Source organism: Corythoichthys intestinalis, chromosome 19 (genome assembly GCF_030265065.1).
Source record: "Corythoichthys intestinalis isolate RoL2023-P3 chromosome 19, ASM3026506v1, whole genome shotgun sequence".
Lineage (NCBI taxonomy): Eukaryota > Metazoa > Chordata > Actinopteri > Syngnathiformes > Syngnathidae > Corythoichthys > Corythoichthys intestinalis.
Genome location: NC_080413.1, coordinates 34,682,130 through 34,697,762, shown reverse-complemented (window position 1 = coordinate 34,697,762; position 15,633 = coordinate 34,682,130). Strand labels below are relative to the sequence as shown.

Sequence of the window (15,633 nt, the reverse complement as noted above, 5' to 3'; positions counted from 1 at the left end):
TTGGTCTGGTGGGTTTAACTATTACTTGAGTTAAGTTGAGTTCATGGCACAATTCTTTTAATTTATTAGAGCTGTCAGCAAGCCAATCCAGATTTAGGTCTCCCATGATTATTAATTCTGAGTGGATGTATTTTGAGAGAATCTTTCCAATATCATCGAGAGTGTCAACATGAGTGGGGGGGGGGGGGGGGGGTCATATATACCAGTAATGATTACATGAGTGTTATTTCCAAAACATAAATCCAGAGCAATATATTTGAATTTTTCAGGAACAGCGGATGATGACAGTTTATGCACAGTGAGACAGTCTTTTACATAGATTAAAACTCCGCCTCCCTTGCTTTTACGGTCACACCTGAAAATAATATAACCATCAATGTTCAATTCATTATTCGATATTTTGGAAGAGAGCCAGGTTTCAGACAGAATGAGGATATCTTGTGAGGTTTGATGAATTAAGACATTAATATAATCCATTTTTGGGAGCAAGCTTCTAATATTGAGGTGTAATAGGCCAAGTCCGTGACGTGGTTTAAAGTCATGACATGTAACAATTGAAACGTGGTCTAAGGAGGTGGTAACAGAAGGAGCGGATGTATTAATTTAAGGTGGAAAAGCGCTATATAAGTTTAACACCATTTACCATTATATAATTATATTAATTTATTCAGGTCATACATCGAAAAGTTGGTGATTTGTCACCTACATCAAGAAAAATTGGCTTTCAAAAAATGTTTTGAACATGATCTATTCTTGAATTAAGAACATTTATGACAAGACCCTCATGAGGAAAAGCAGCATGGAAAATGAATGAATGAATGAAAATATTTTAGGATTAAATATACTAATTTATTGCTTAATTTAAGTATGTTAAATTTATTTTCAGCGAGCTATTTTTCTTATTTCAAGAAATCTGAGTAAAATTTACTTGAAGCACTGACAGATAATTTCACATATTTCTAGTTAGATTTACACTGAAAACAAGGGAATTTATCTAGTTTTAAAGAACTGTGTTTTTGCAGTGCACCGTTTTGCTGCAGGGTACAAATTCTAAAGCAGTAATTATATATATAATCATCACGACGGTTTACACAATCTTTCTAACACCTCTATTGTTTAAGAGTGAATACACCAGACAGTAACAATAAATAAAAATACAAGGAAACAAGTGGAAAAATATTGTGTTATATCAGCGTTTGTGTGCGTGTGTATGTGTGTGTTCACAAGCCATACCAAATTTCAGGAAGTATTTCAAACAGCACGTTTCCCATAGTTCAGCATACGGGTTTGGCAACCTTTAAAAGCACAATGCTTCTATCTATCATCATCATAAAATGTTTGAACCACATACACAGAACCGCCAATATCAGCAGGACAGGGAGGCAATGTGAACTAAGGTAAAGTAGTATTTATATCTGTTATGCGTGTTTGTGCTGTTTATTTGAATTGGTTTGGTTTTTATTCATGTAAGAAATGGATTATGTGTATGAATAAGCTGGTTGACCGATTTTCTGACGAAACGTTGAAAATTATTGACGGCATAATACTGTACTTTATCATTATTTATATTAACTTACAGTTTGTACTGTATGTACGTAATATGTTATCCTTGCCTATACTTTATTTCATTTGTAGGCAGACTAATCCGTTCATGTTTCTATGCACAAAAACAGCAAAAGCATCAATTGCAATTCACTCTAATGCGGCACGTAATCAAGCAAAAAATTTGTTTGCAGCTTCATGTTTGGAGGGCAAAAAGCAAACAAATCACTAAATATTGTAGCTAGTACAAATAATGATGATTATCAGTGAAAAGAGTCACACAAAAATCAGAACTGGCCTGCTCCTAGAATTAAGCAGCCCACAAGAAACTCTTTGGTTGTGTAATGTCCTACGTGATTGATTTTGTCCTACCAAAACTTTGTAATAAAACAGTTACCATATTTTCCGCATTATAAGGCGCATCGGTGTATCAATGATTTTAAAACTTTTCATATATAGGGCGCAGTGCATTATAAGGCGCAGTTGTAGTAGTTGTTGGGGTTGCATTATGCATCCACTAGATCGGGGTCCCCATTTGCCGGGCTGCGGACCGGTAACGGTCCGTGGCGCATTTGCGACCGGGCCGCAAAGAAAAAAATAATTTAATAACGACCGCATTCTGGCTGAATTGACCCTGTGCCCCTGCTTAACACACCAATATATCTGTCTACTCTAGATATAATACTACGGGATAGATTACAATGGTGTCATAGAAGTCCATTGATTGGACTGCTAACAGTACATCTTGTTTGTGTATATAATATATCTATGTGCGCTTGTCCTCCTCGATAATAGCGTATTACCAGGCCGCGACGCAGCACATTTGTTCCCGGAAATAATTAGCCCCCACACGAGCGAAGATAACAGGAAAACAGACGTCTTTGGAAATATTTTTACGGCGAAAAGGGCACCTGATGAGCCTACAACCTCGAAGACCCACGAACTGCGAAGGAGTGGACTCGTAACCCGTTTGTGAATAATCAGAGAGATCGCAAATGACAGCGACCTTATTAAACGTACATTTGAGACAACAACTCTACCGAGGTTCTGGATTAAAGTCATTCTGGAATATCCTGACATCGCGACAAGAGCGTTGAAAACCTTGCTACAATTTCCAACATCGTATCTTTGTGAAGCGGGCTTCTTAATTAATGTTTAACGACAACGCGAAGTCCTTAATGGTGAGCGCGGTGTGCAGCTGTTGTGTGAAGCTTACATGGCAGGATGAATCTGAGGAGAATTTTCCTGCAAGTCCTTCCATGATCAAACGTAAGTTAATATTCCTTTCTTTCAAGAAAGTTTGTTGTGTTTACTTTGGACTCGCTGCATTTGCGCATTTTGCAGCTATGTTTAACGTTACGCGCATGCGCAGAACTGCATCGTTGCAATTTTTGATGGGTTGCAAAATTTGTCAGAACACCGGTCCGTGAAAAAAAAGACCCAAATAGCACCGGCCCGTGGTGCAAAAAAGGTTGGGGACCCCTGCACTAGATCACTTGCGTCTCAATTTTTTTCTGTTATGCCCCCCCCCCCCCCCAATCAAAATCCACTAACCCCCCCCCCCGAAAGACTTTTTGCCTCCCCCCAACTCTCTGACGCCACTGTACAGTAAATAGTATCATTTGTCTATAAAATTATTATTATTATTATTATAAGTGCACCTCTGCCTAACACTGTGTCCTTTTTCTATTAAAGAAAAAAGTAACAGATCAGCTTACAATACAGTATAATTTTGTCAAATAACATTGTGTTGTTTGTAACAGAAAATACTTAAAGTGCATCGATTTGCCTGAATTAAAAAAAAAAAGTCACATCCAAACTGTAAAAATACACTCAAGGTTAGGGATGGGAATCGAGAACCGGTTCCTATAGAGAACTCTGTTCCGTGTGTTTCAATTCCATGGAATCGTTTGGCAGTTTAACGATTCTCTTATAAATTCCAACCAGCACGATTTACGTCACGTAATTTCCTCATGTTACACATATTTGATTCAAAAAGGAAGACTACATGATTACTCAAAGAGGGCCCACTCATCAAGTATAATCTGAGTTGTCGCCTAGTAATTTTGTATTGATTTTCACAGGTCAGGTCATTTATTCACGAGACTACATAAAGAAACGCTGATTTTTCCAAAAAGTCTACTAATGGGTCTATCGTATTCCTCATCAAATACTCTATAAGAAAAATATAACATATATTCATCTCAAATAATCCATAAACAATTTTATTAGCAATTTTAATACTTCTTTTTGAAAGGTTCCTTGAGTATGCGTTCGTTCCCATAGCAACCAGTCAGTTACTTCCTGTTATTGTCCTACGTCGCACGCGCCGCGTAATCTGGGACCGAGAATAGGCATAAAGTGTGTGCAAGGAAGTGTTAATCTGTGTGCGTCCATGAACGAATGTAAGTATTTAGTATACTTCTTCATGACATAAAGTTCTTATGATATGTTAGAGCCGTTATCAGTGCGACCGTTTCGTGTTTTTACAGTTACGTCGGCTGGTTGCTCCCTCTCGTCCTCGCAGCGTTGTTTACATTTTATTCGCATTGCACGTTTGTGTTAAGAAGAGAGTGTGTTAGTTTAGCATCTTAAGATGGCCCCCTTTTATGGCCAAGATGACCACACGTGCACGCAGCATGCTTCCGGGTTGTGCGCGCACACTCGCGCCCCCCCACCTTTGTGTTCATTATACTGTGCGAGTCGTGTATGTGTGTTATTGACTGCTTTACAGTCAATTTGCATTGTTTATTGCAACAGCACTAATATGATGTAATTGTCTTTCCTTTCAGAACCACACATACACCCACACATTCCAGTCTTCTTCCACACACATACAAATACATCAACATCTTTCCACGCATGCTCACATCTGCTCATTGAGTGATTCTCATATCAAGTGCCATTGCCTGTATATAGTTGTGCCTGTTGCCAAGTTGGATTAAAAGTGCCAAAGACCAACCCCACTCTCTGCTCCTTGTGTTCAAACCGACACTCCGAGGCGAATGAACCATTAAACATATTGAACCCAGAACCTAATACAGTCCATTAGTCCAAAATGGAATCGATGAAAGAATCGATAAAGATTCCAATCGTTAAGCAATATCGATAATGGAATCGGAATCGTAAAAATGTTATCAATTCCCATCATCAAGGTACATTTTTGACCATTTGATACTGAAAAATGAAACTGAATGAAATCAGTAAATAATAATAAATTCAAATTGATTAGCCGGAGGTGAGAGCGGTTGTCATGTCGCTCCCAAGCCGAACATGGTGCTTCTCAGGCAGACACGTAAGAACAGGACGACAGTGTTTCACTACGTGAGCCCGAATTCTGAAAATAGCACACAGCTCTACATATCGCTTTGCTGTGTGCTCGTTTGGTTAAAAAATACTCCGCACACTCTGAAAATGAGAGCGCCACTGCCACCCACTGAGTGGATGCACAAGTACACTTCATTCTAGTACGGCAAAAAAAGTATGTCCCCCAAGGTCGCATGCCCAACCCCCGGCATCGCACTGCGCCCAACTATTTGAGAAATGCAGCACTAGATGAAGCTGGGCTAAAGCGATTGACATGCCATAAGCGTACCTGTCAACTCGAGGCCGTTGGCAATCTTACAAATAGTGACGTATGCCCTTACAAATTGGTGACTAATCTTCCATTTTATATGGCGTTAGTGTTATATATGTATATGGCGCAAAATACTCAGTTGACTTGAAGTTCCGCTCTGAGACCCTTATTTTGGCCAACTTTCAAAATTGTCCGATATGCATGTGTGATACATCATTAGAAAGCTTAAAATCTCAATTTTCTGGGGAAAGAAAAAATTTGAACTGGAGGGAATTAAAAAAAAAAAAAAATCTTTTTTACACAGTAAAACCCTATCTGGAGGTGAGAGCACGCGAGAGCAGAATTACAGACGCCATGACTTTAACGAGATATTATTGCGTACTTACCTTTTTTCGATCCAAAAACTCCATGTAGCATGTATCACCGAGTGTCAAGACATATGGAGGTAGATTTGTGTCTTTATTATTCAATCAAAAAAAAAGTTCCTTCGATCAAATAAAAAGTTGCTTCAATCAAAATATATACTTTCAATCGAAGAAAACGTCACTTCAATCAAAAAAAATGTGTTTGAATGCAAAAATAAATTTGAAACTCAAAAAAATATATTTGAAAACTATTTTTCTTTGATTGAATTTTATTTTTTTGATCAAAGTCAAGTTTTTTTTAATTGAAACACCATTTTTGATTGAAGTCATGTAATTTTCCGTTTGGACCACATTTTGGCTAGGACATTTGTGTCTTTATTATTCAATCAAAAAATAAATTGCTTCAAACAAAAAAATATATATTTTCAAAAGAAAAATCACTTCAATCAAATTTTTTTAAAAAATCAATCGTAGAAAAAAAGGCTTGAATGTGAAAAAATATTTGAGACTCTGAAATTCGCATTTGAACACTTTATTTTTCATTCAAACTGTTTTCTTTGATTGAAGCAATCCTTTTTGTGTTTGAGCCATATTAGGGGTAGGACATTTGTGTCAAAATCATTCAATCGCAATAAAAGTTGCTTTAATCAAAAAACAATTTTTAATCAAAGAAAAAAATCATTTGCAAAAACTTTTTTTTTTTAAATATATTTTTTATTTGAAATATATATATTTTTTTATTGAAGTGTCACTTTTTTTGAAAAGCAAAAAGTTTTAAACTTATTTTTTTCAAAGTGGAAAAACTTTTGAACACACTTTTTTTTTCTGAAGTGGAAAAAGTTTTGAAGGCACTTTTTTTCGATTGAATCATTTTGACACAAAGATTCTCCTTCAACGCTAGTTCCGGTGTGTTTGATTGGCAGGTAGCTGAGCCAATGACATAAAAGTATGAAGCAAGCATAATGGCCACCAGGGCTCCATCCAGCCATCGGAGTCTGTTGGAGTCTAAGCCGAATATAGGGCACCGGTACGGGCGTGTGACATCGGCATTTCACCGGAGTACCCGCAACGGTACGGTGCCCTGTCGTGGCACACTGGTCGGACCCCGATATCACCCCCCAGGCGCGGAGGCCGGCTGTCGAGTGGACGCCCCGCGAATGACACGGCACTCATTCAAAGCTGAAGCGATGGGGCTGCCGGCGTGGAAGCCGGCGACTCGCCGGTAGTCCACTCGCTTACTGGGCAGGCTAGTGTCGGGCCACTCGCCGACCACTCCCGTACCGGCGCGTCGCGGACACTCCGGTTGGAACCAATTGCCAACCGTCACGTCAGGGCAGCGGGTGAAGTTCGCCGTGTTAAATCACATTAAGCAACAGGGCACCGTACTCCGGTGAAATGCCGATGTCACACGCCCGTACCGGTGCCCTATATTCGGTAATATTGTCACATGTTCAGCTACATCATGATTACTAAAATTTAACAGTGATTTTGTTATAATTGTATGTAGCACTTTTGGCAATTTCTATCATGTCTTTTGATGGCTGCACTTCATGGCACTTCAGCTCGCAATTCAGTTTGACTTGAAGGTAGTTCGTTTGTGTGTCCAATTAATAAATTAAAAAGGTCAATTGATAAAATTGACTTACCGAGGCAATCTTTGAGTCAGGGAACATTTCTTTTGCTAATTCTGAGAAGTGATCAACAATAGTTGCAGGCAAATTGTGTTTGGCAACAAATTGGCAGAATAAAGTCTCCGCTTTCATCACTTTTCATTCTGCAGACTGCATCTTTATGACCAGTGTTGTTAATCTTACTTTAGAAAAGTAATTAATTACAGTTACAAATTACTTCTCCCCAAAAGTAATTGAGTTAGTAACTCAGTTACCTGAATGTAAGAGTAATTAGTTACTTAGCAGAGTAACTGGTGTTACTTTTCATGTTTTTGTTCTTTGTTTTTTTGTTAAAAAAACAAAAAAAAAAACAAAAACAAAAACCAAACAAACAAAAAAACATAGTAACCTATGCAATGTTTGGAAGTCATTTAAAGGGGATATAGCGGGAAAGGGGGTGTGAGACATCAATAGAACCGTTGTGTGCCAAGATAACAAATATTGATAAAGTTAACAAAAAAATCACATTAATGAGCAATTATCGAAAATAGATCGAAAATGACGAACATTCCCGAAAGTGTTCCGGAAACAGCCGAATGGGGCGGCGACGTCACGACAAGTGATTGAAAGTCGAGGCGGAGCCAGGTGCCTTTGTTTTTTAACGACGAGAGAGTAGCGTTGGGGTTTGTTTGACGAAAACATCTCAAAAATGGTTCAAAACTGCTGTGCTATGTAGTGTACAAATAGCTATTTATCGGAATACAGTATCCATGAGTTCCCGAACGCGAAAAAAAAAGCTGGACTACGCAGACGATGGGTAAAGTTCGTCCGTGCAAAGAGGGCTAATTTTCTAGACACAGCCTCCGGCACGCTTTTCTGTGGTGCGCATTTTCCACCTGAAAGCTTCTCGAACTATGGACAAGTGAAATCGGATTTTGCTAAAAGATTGCTGCTCAAAGGAGATGCGGTGCCGACCATGCACGCGCAGCGACCTAAATGTCCCGAGATATCAAGAAAGAGGATGATGACTAGCAAAGGAGGCTAAGGCTAAGCAAAGGAGGGGAGTAGCCAAGCTCGAAATGGCCAGAGTGAGTACTCTTTTATAATAAAAAAATGTTACGCATTGGATACAGGACTGGACACATGGATACATTATCGTTCGTAAAATATATAGAACAAATCCTCTGATCCCATTCATATTTGTGTCTGTTGGCAGAGCGAAAAGCTATGATAGCGCAATAAATGATAATTATTCTATGCATTCCTTTATTATGCAGTCACGGTGTATCAGCTTCACAAAAAGAAATGCAAAACAAATCATTGGTGTTTCCCACACAATCTGCTGCCGATGTTTCATCAGTGTCATTGCTCCACTCAATGACCGTTTCATTACGCTGCATTGGCGTTCGTTTGGGCTCAAATTGGTAACCTAAGACACCGATTAAAGCTTCGTAACTCTCCTCGTCACCATTAGATGAACATTCGTTACGTCCTTCTACGTCGGATTCGTCGCTGAAACTAGAAACGAAATTGTCTGCCATCATCGCCGCCATTCAGTATTAAAGCACTGAGCCTTTTTCTTGTTGAAGAAACACCACTCACTGTCAATTCTGAATTCTCTTTTATTGACAACGAGGGGTGTTTCTTCATGAGGGAACCTGGAATATGTGCAATGCATCAGCATAAACAGCTCAAAACACCTAATTCTCCCCTCACTAGAAAGAATTCTATTGATGCAGACAGGCGCTGCCCCCCTAGTGGCCGGTGGCACTCTCTTCACTTGTCGTGACGTCACGCACACAATCTGCCAGATCTCGGGCGCCGGTCGTTTTAGCTTGACAATCGAGCCAAATTTCTCTCATTTTCTTGTGTGTAATTACACGAAGTGGCATGATATGAATACAAAAGGCATGCGTTTATGGATAAATGATGGAATATTAAAATTTTCCAAGGGCACTACATCCCCTTTAAAGTTGTGAATCAACTGCTAAAGTTTTAACATTGCTAACATTGCTCCCGTTTTTGCATTAGTTCCCTTCTGTCTACTTTCGACATGTGAAAGTTTTAAAACTGTTTCATAATTTAAAGATGGATTCAAGTCAAGATTTTGCCGATGACGAGTATTTTAGATAAAAAGTTACTAAGGTTAACTAGGAAGGTTCACTACAACTGAGCCTTTCTGAGAAGTCTACTGCTCTAAGCTGGCAGCTACTTACTAACGTCGCCGAGTCTGTCATTTCCCATCTAGTTCTAGATGCATGTGATTTCTAGCATAGCATCAAGTGGGCGTAGATTGTAGGCTGTCAGCTATAGTCAGGAAATATTGGAGCCACCTAGCCTAGCATCGCGTTTGCAACAGCGTCCCATCACTCCTTCCCACTCGCGCTCTTCTCCCTCCGATTCTCTGACTTTTCTCGTGTCATTCAACCAACATAGTAACGCATAGTAATGCACATTGTCTCGTTGCCGAAACGGTGACAAAATCTGAACGGAGAAAAAAAACGTAATGCATGAAAAACGTAGAGATTTTGAACGTACGGCATACACATTTAAAAAAAACAGTAATAACTTGTACAAATTACGCCGAAACCGTAGAACTTCAAAGGTATGCATGAGTGACCAATACTGATCCATATTTATGGCAAATCAGATTATAAGGGGCAGTATCGGCTTTTGAGAAAATTGAATGCTTTTAGGTGCAACTTTTAGTGCGGAAAATAGAGTATATATATATATATTTTTTTTTTTAACACACATGCCTGAAAGTGTTGCTAATTAATGATTTAGTTATTATTAGTTAATTAGAAAAATATCCACAGTGGTCACAGTAATAACTTGAAAAAATAATAGGGAAAAACTGGAAAATTAACCAATCAAAATCAGACAATTGGGGAAAAACCCGGGCCAGGGAGGACTTCATTGAAATTCTGGTTCACCATCTGGTGTCTCAGGAGGGGAAAGCATAGTATCCATGAACACTACAGGTGTGTCTCAATTCAGGGGCAGCTGACTGCGTGGAAATCTCCCTGTGCTATGGAGGAAGTACACTGCAAATACCCTGCAGAAGGACGGAGGATTTGGTCACTGCCATTCCCTAATGTCATATTACTACTTTAAAATTAAAAGTCTGTAAGAATGAAATAGAATTTTAATCTCAAACATTTGAAAGGTAAAATGTTTTTGTTGCATCAAGCAAAAACATGACTCAGCATTAACACTCCCAGATTTCAATTGAAATTTCAATTGAGATTCCAGGTTTTCGTTTAATATTGCCTGGATGCCCCGAGACCCTCGTGAGGATAGACGGTTCAGAAGATTGAGTTGCTTTTATTTGTTTTTATAAGTTCCCGCCAATGTTGAAACTCAGGTCTTGAGCGCCCTATTGCGGTTAAGTGTGAAAATAACATATGAAATGTTATAATAATTTGTAGATAATTTATACATAAATCGCTTGAGAGTAGAAGTCGCACCCCCGGCCACACTATGAAAAGAATGTGACTTATGGCCTGAAAAACATGGTCGTTGGGATGGGTGTTGACCTCAACCAGGCGCATTGAGAATTGGATGGACTGAATCCTTCGAAGACGTCCTTAATTGCACCAATTCACCTTCCTATGAGATTACATGAGATTACAGTCTGTATGAGATGGATTCTCTTGGGTTGAAGCCATCGGTTTCAAGGTAGAGTGCTATGAAAATGTATCTGAACCTTTTGGAAACTGTCACATTTTTGCATAAAATCCCCATCAAATGTGATCTGATATTTGTCAAAATCACACAGAAGAAAAAACTGTTTTAACTAAAACCACCCAAACATGTATGAGTTTTCATATTTTAATGAGGATAGCCTGCAAACAATGACAGAAGGGGGAAAAATAAGTAAGTGAACCAACACATTTAATATTTTCTTGCCCCCCTTTGGCAGCAATAACTTCAACCAGACACTTCGTGTATGTCAGGAAATGCACGGGCAGGCAGGTTGTGTGGACCCAAATGCAAGGAAACAATAATGCAAGGCAGGTGGCAGAGAACTCAAAAAAAGGTTTTAATAATAACTAACAAAAAGCACAAAGTACAACCAGGGATTAAAAAGGTTCAAACAAAACTTACTTTATTGGATGGACTAATACACGAGGGCTTGGACAGGACTTCGACATCTACATTGACAATGACGCAACAAGGAGTGACAAGAAACTGGGTGCTTATATACACACACGCAGACAAGGGGTAACGAGACAACGAGGAACAGCTGGGTAACACAGGAGGATGCAGATTGTAGGATACACTAGGAGAAGGTACAACAGGTGAAATCAATGGGCAATCACAGGGACAAGTCACACTAGGAGAAAACCACCACAAAACCTAACAGTGTAGTTAAAAAACAGTCTACCACATTGATCAGGACAAAGTTTGGCACAATTATTTTCTACAAAACTGCTGGAGTTCAGTCAGATTCCAGGGATGTCTGGCATGAATCGCTGTCTTTAGGTCATGCCACAGCATCTCAATGGGGTTCAAGTCTGGACTTTGACTTGGCCACTCCAGAATGTGTATTTTGTTCTTCTGAAACCATTCTGAAGATGATTTACTTCTGTGTTTTGGATCATTGTCTTGTTGCAGCATCCATTCTCTTTTTAGCTTCAACTGTCTGACAGACGCCTTAGGTTTTCCTGAAAAACATCCTGATGAACTTTTGAATTCATTCTTCCATTAATGATTTCAAGTTGTCCAGGCCCTGTGGCAGCAAAACAGCCCCAAATCACAATGCTCCCTCCACCATGCTTCAAGGTGGGGATGAGGTGTTGATGTTGGTGAGCTGTTCCATTTTTCCTCCAAACATGACGTTGTGTATTACTCCCAAACAATTCAACTTTGGTTTCATCAGTCCACAAATTATTTTGCCTTATGTGGAGTGACCAAGTGCCTTTTTGCGAATATTAAATGAGCAACATTTTTTTTTTTAGACAGCAGTGGCTTCCTCCGTGGTGTTCTCCCATGAACACTATTCTTAGCCATAGTTTTAAATAGAGTTGATGTGTGCACAAAGATACTGGACTGTGCCAGTGATTTCTGTCAGTCTTTAGCAGACACTCAAGGGTTCTTTGTTACCTCTCTGAGTATTCTGTGCATAACTCTTGGCGTCATCTTTGGTGGACGGCCACTGCTTAGGAGAGAAGCAACAATGCCAAACTCTGTCCTTTTGTAGACAACTTCTCTGACTGTCGATTGATGAACATCCAAACTTTTAGACATGGTTTTATATCCTTTCCCAGCTTTATAGAAATCAAAAATCCTTGATCACAGGTCTTCAGACAGCTCATTGACCAAGCCATGATGCATATCAGACAATGCTTCTCATCAAGACAATTCTTACCAGGTGTGTGTTTTATAGTGGGCAGGCAGCTTTAAACCACTCATCAGTGAGTGGGCACACACCTGACTTAAATTGTTTGGTAAAAATTGGTTTCAATTGCTCTTTACGTCTCCTTAGGCAGAGGGTTCACTTACTTCTGTCATTGCATGCATGCTATCTTCATTAGAATATGAAAACCTATCAATGTTTGGGTAGTTTTAGTCAAAGTAGACACTGTTTTTTCATCTGTGTGATTTTGAAAAATGTCAGATCACATTTGATGGCGATTTTATGCAGAAGTGTGAGACATTCCAAAAGGTTCAGATACTTTTTCATACATATCTCTCAGAGTCAATAAGTCAGCTGTACTCCACGATGGCTGAAGGAAGTGAAACTATTTTTCCCCAATCGAAAAAAACAAAATCGCCAGTATGGAGATACTTCGGCGACAGAAGTCTGTGTTGAGAAAGTGTGTGTGTATAATGTAAACGTGATACGAGTCATACACACGAGCTTATTATGGAAAATAATTCAATTATTTTAGTTCTGATGGTAATAATATTGAGCTGTGGCTGTGGGTTTAGGCTTACCTAAAGGACTGCATTTATTTTAATTTTATTCAAAATATTTCTGTTATTTTTTTGTTATTTTTAAATTTGTTTTAACCTAGCATTATTCTTAAGTTCCAATTTGCTAATATGTTTTGAAACAATGGGAAAAAAAGTTTTTTTCTAAGAACCCAGATATCCCAAAGTAACACATTTTAGAGCTTTAATTGCAATACTGTGATACCTTGAAATTTTGGCTTAAGGTTATCATACCATTTGAATCTCGACCCGGCACATGCTTAGCTGAAGCTGATGTCTGTATTGACGAGCACACTGGAGTCCAGGGTCAGAATGTTCTTTATTGATGACTTCACTTCACATTCAAGTTTTCCCTTTAGCTGGGAATTTCCTTTCGAGCCAATCCTAATTTCATAGCCGAAGCAATTACCGCATGTCTGCCCAAATTACTCACTGAGTGGAAAATTACTCAACGGTCACTTTCATTTATTTATTTGCTTAGAGTGTACAGAACAATAACATGACAACCAAGCAGAACTGCTCAACTACTTGAATACTTTAGAACCACATTCTTTTCACTGTACCATTTGAACCAGGATTAGTGTGAATACTTCACTCAGCATTCACAGTGGAATTTCCTTTGATGGACAGATATACCCAGGCAGTAATCAGTGAGTCCTATTCAGCGGTACTGTTCTTTGTTCAATTCTGAAATTCACTTGTACCAATGATAAATTAATAGGCCATACTAATCCCTTTAACGGGTTTTATTACCAAATCTTTGAAAAGAAACAGAGAACAAAAAACAGGAATGTAATAAGAGAGGATTCAAAGAGATCCGGTATTTCTGCCTTCTAAATTCATCAATGTCAATCACTGTGAATATGGCACAATAAGTTCTTACTTGATTATCAAATTTCAAAATCTTTTTAGTCATGTTTGATATTTTGACAAGCACTGTTAGGCCGTCTTGTATATTTTCATCAAATTGCCTTTTTCTTGTAATTTATGACTAAACACATCATACTTTTAAATTATACATCATTCATATCTTACTAGACGTCAACCGATATGTCGGCCGGCCGTTATATGGGCCGATATATGGACTTTTTCCCAACGTTGGCCACTGGCCGATGAACATAAAAATAAGCCGATGAAAAAAGATTTTGATCAGGCATGTGGGTAGGCAACTGTGGCCGCCACTGACTGATGGTAGGACCTCGGAAGGACCCTGCAGCAGCTTGAAGGCAGGCGGGTACAGGAAGCTTCAGGCTTGCCTGTTTTGTAAATATTGTAAGATTTTTTTTAATCTTCTATGAGAGAATATGCAATGTTGCTCTAGCCTTTTAAGATGTTTACTGAGTGATCCTTACACACTAAATGTAACTCGTAACTTCACTTAACTCTCATAATTCACGTTAGCATTAGCTTTAGCATGGCGAGCATGTTCTTAAACTCTCCTCCTTACTTGTTTACATCTCTTCGTGATGTCCTGGTGGGTTTGTGGGTTGTTTCAGGTCATCATTGTAAATTTGAACCAGTTGAAGCAATTTTTAAAAAATTGCCTTTCATAATCTAGGTGCTATTAAAAAAAACAAAAAACAAAGCTTTGATAAATCTTACAAAGCTTACAAAATAGGCTTTGGGTATCGGCAAACGGTTGAATTTTTTTTTTTAGATATCGGCATTTAAAAATCCCATATCGGTCGACCTCTGTATCTTACACCATTAATTTTTTTCTTTTTACTTAATGGTAAACCTTTCATTGTAGTCATTACCTTTCTTTGTAAACTGGCTTGGGTAAATCACATTTTTAATCAATGTTTTTCCATTTTTAAAGTCCAATTTTCTAAATATTGTTGTGTAGCCTATGAAAGGCTGCTTAATGCAATCAAGATATCCGAGGAAAATCACATTTTTATTTATGTATTGCTTTATTTACTGTACATTTGCTAACGCTTTGTTGTTTAGATTGAACAAAATACAAAGTAAATGTAAACCAAGAGTAGGTTTGGTCTCAACATTGGTACGCTATAACAGCATATCCTGAATGTTCACTTTTTGCTGATCAATGCATAAATAAATCTGTATAGACTTATACCAATTTTCATATGTATTGGTTCAGGTGATACACTGTTCGATTCAAACCTTTGTTTTTAAAAACTACTAAAGAAACATTTTGAAAACTTAAGAATAAATGTCTGGATTTTAATAGCAAATTTAAATTTCAATATTTGAACATAAATTACATTAGCATACACAATAAACACAAACTTGTTAATAAAATCTTAACTATCCAGGAATGCAAATAATAAACATTTGTATAAAGATCACTCACCATTGTCTGTCTGAATAAATACATTTAATATAACTGAAAAAACTTCTTAGTCAGGGAATAACAAAAATTTAAAAAAAAAAAAAAATGGAGCCTTCCCTCAGGTAAAACAGTACTGCTTTTCTCCACAAGCACAGCAACAAAAAATGAAAGCTCCTTTGAGCTGCTGTAAGAAGAGATAAATAAAAATGAAAATTGCGGAGAAGAAGGTAAACCTGGGTTTACTACATTTCTCACAGCTTAATTAACGCTAACAGCAGTGTTGTTAATTTTACTTTAAAAAAT

At 38.2% G+C, this 15,633-nt stretch overlaps 1 protein-coding gene across 3 annotated transcripts in view; it reads left to right on the top strand.

Annotated features, from left to right (window-relative positions):
- Positions 1–1,313: 1,313 nt before the first annotated feature.
- Positions 1,314–15,633, top strand: part of LOC130907632 (adhesion G protein-coupled receptor F5-like) — a 94,228-nt gene continuing 79,908 nt past the window's right edge. Inside the window, exon 1 of one of the 3 annotated variants that reach the window (XM_057822934.1) lies at positions 1,314–1,397. Coding sequence is in view for 2 of the 3 variants with exons in the window: in XM_057822935.1 (XP_057678918.1) it covers positions 2,694–2,811 (118 nt within the window). In the remaining variant the exon portion in view is untranslated. Of the gene's footprint in view, positions 1,398–2,392; positions 2,812–15,633 lie in introns of those variants that run through there. The other 2 variants (XM_057822935.1, XM_057822933.1) reach the window with 2 other exon arrangements.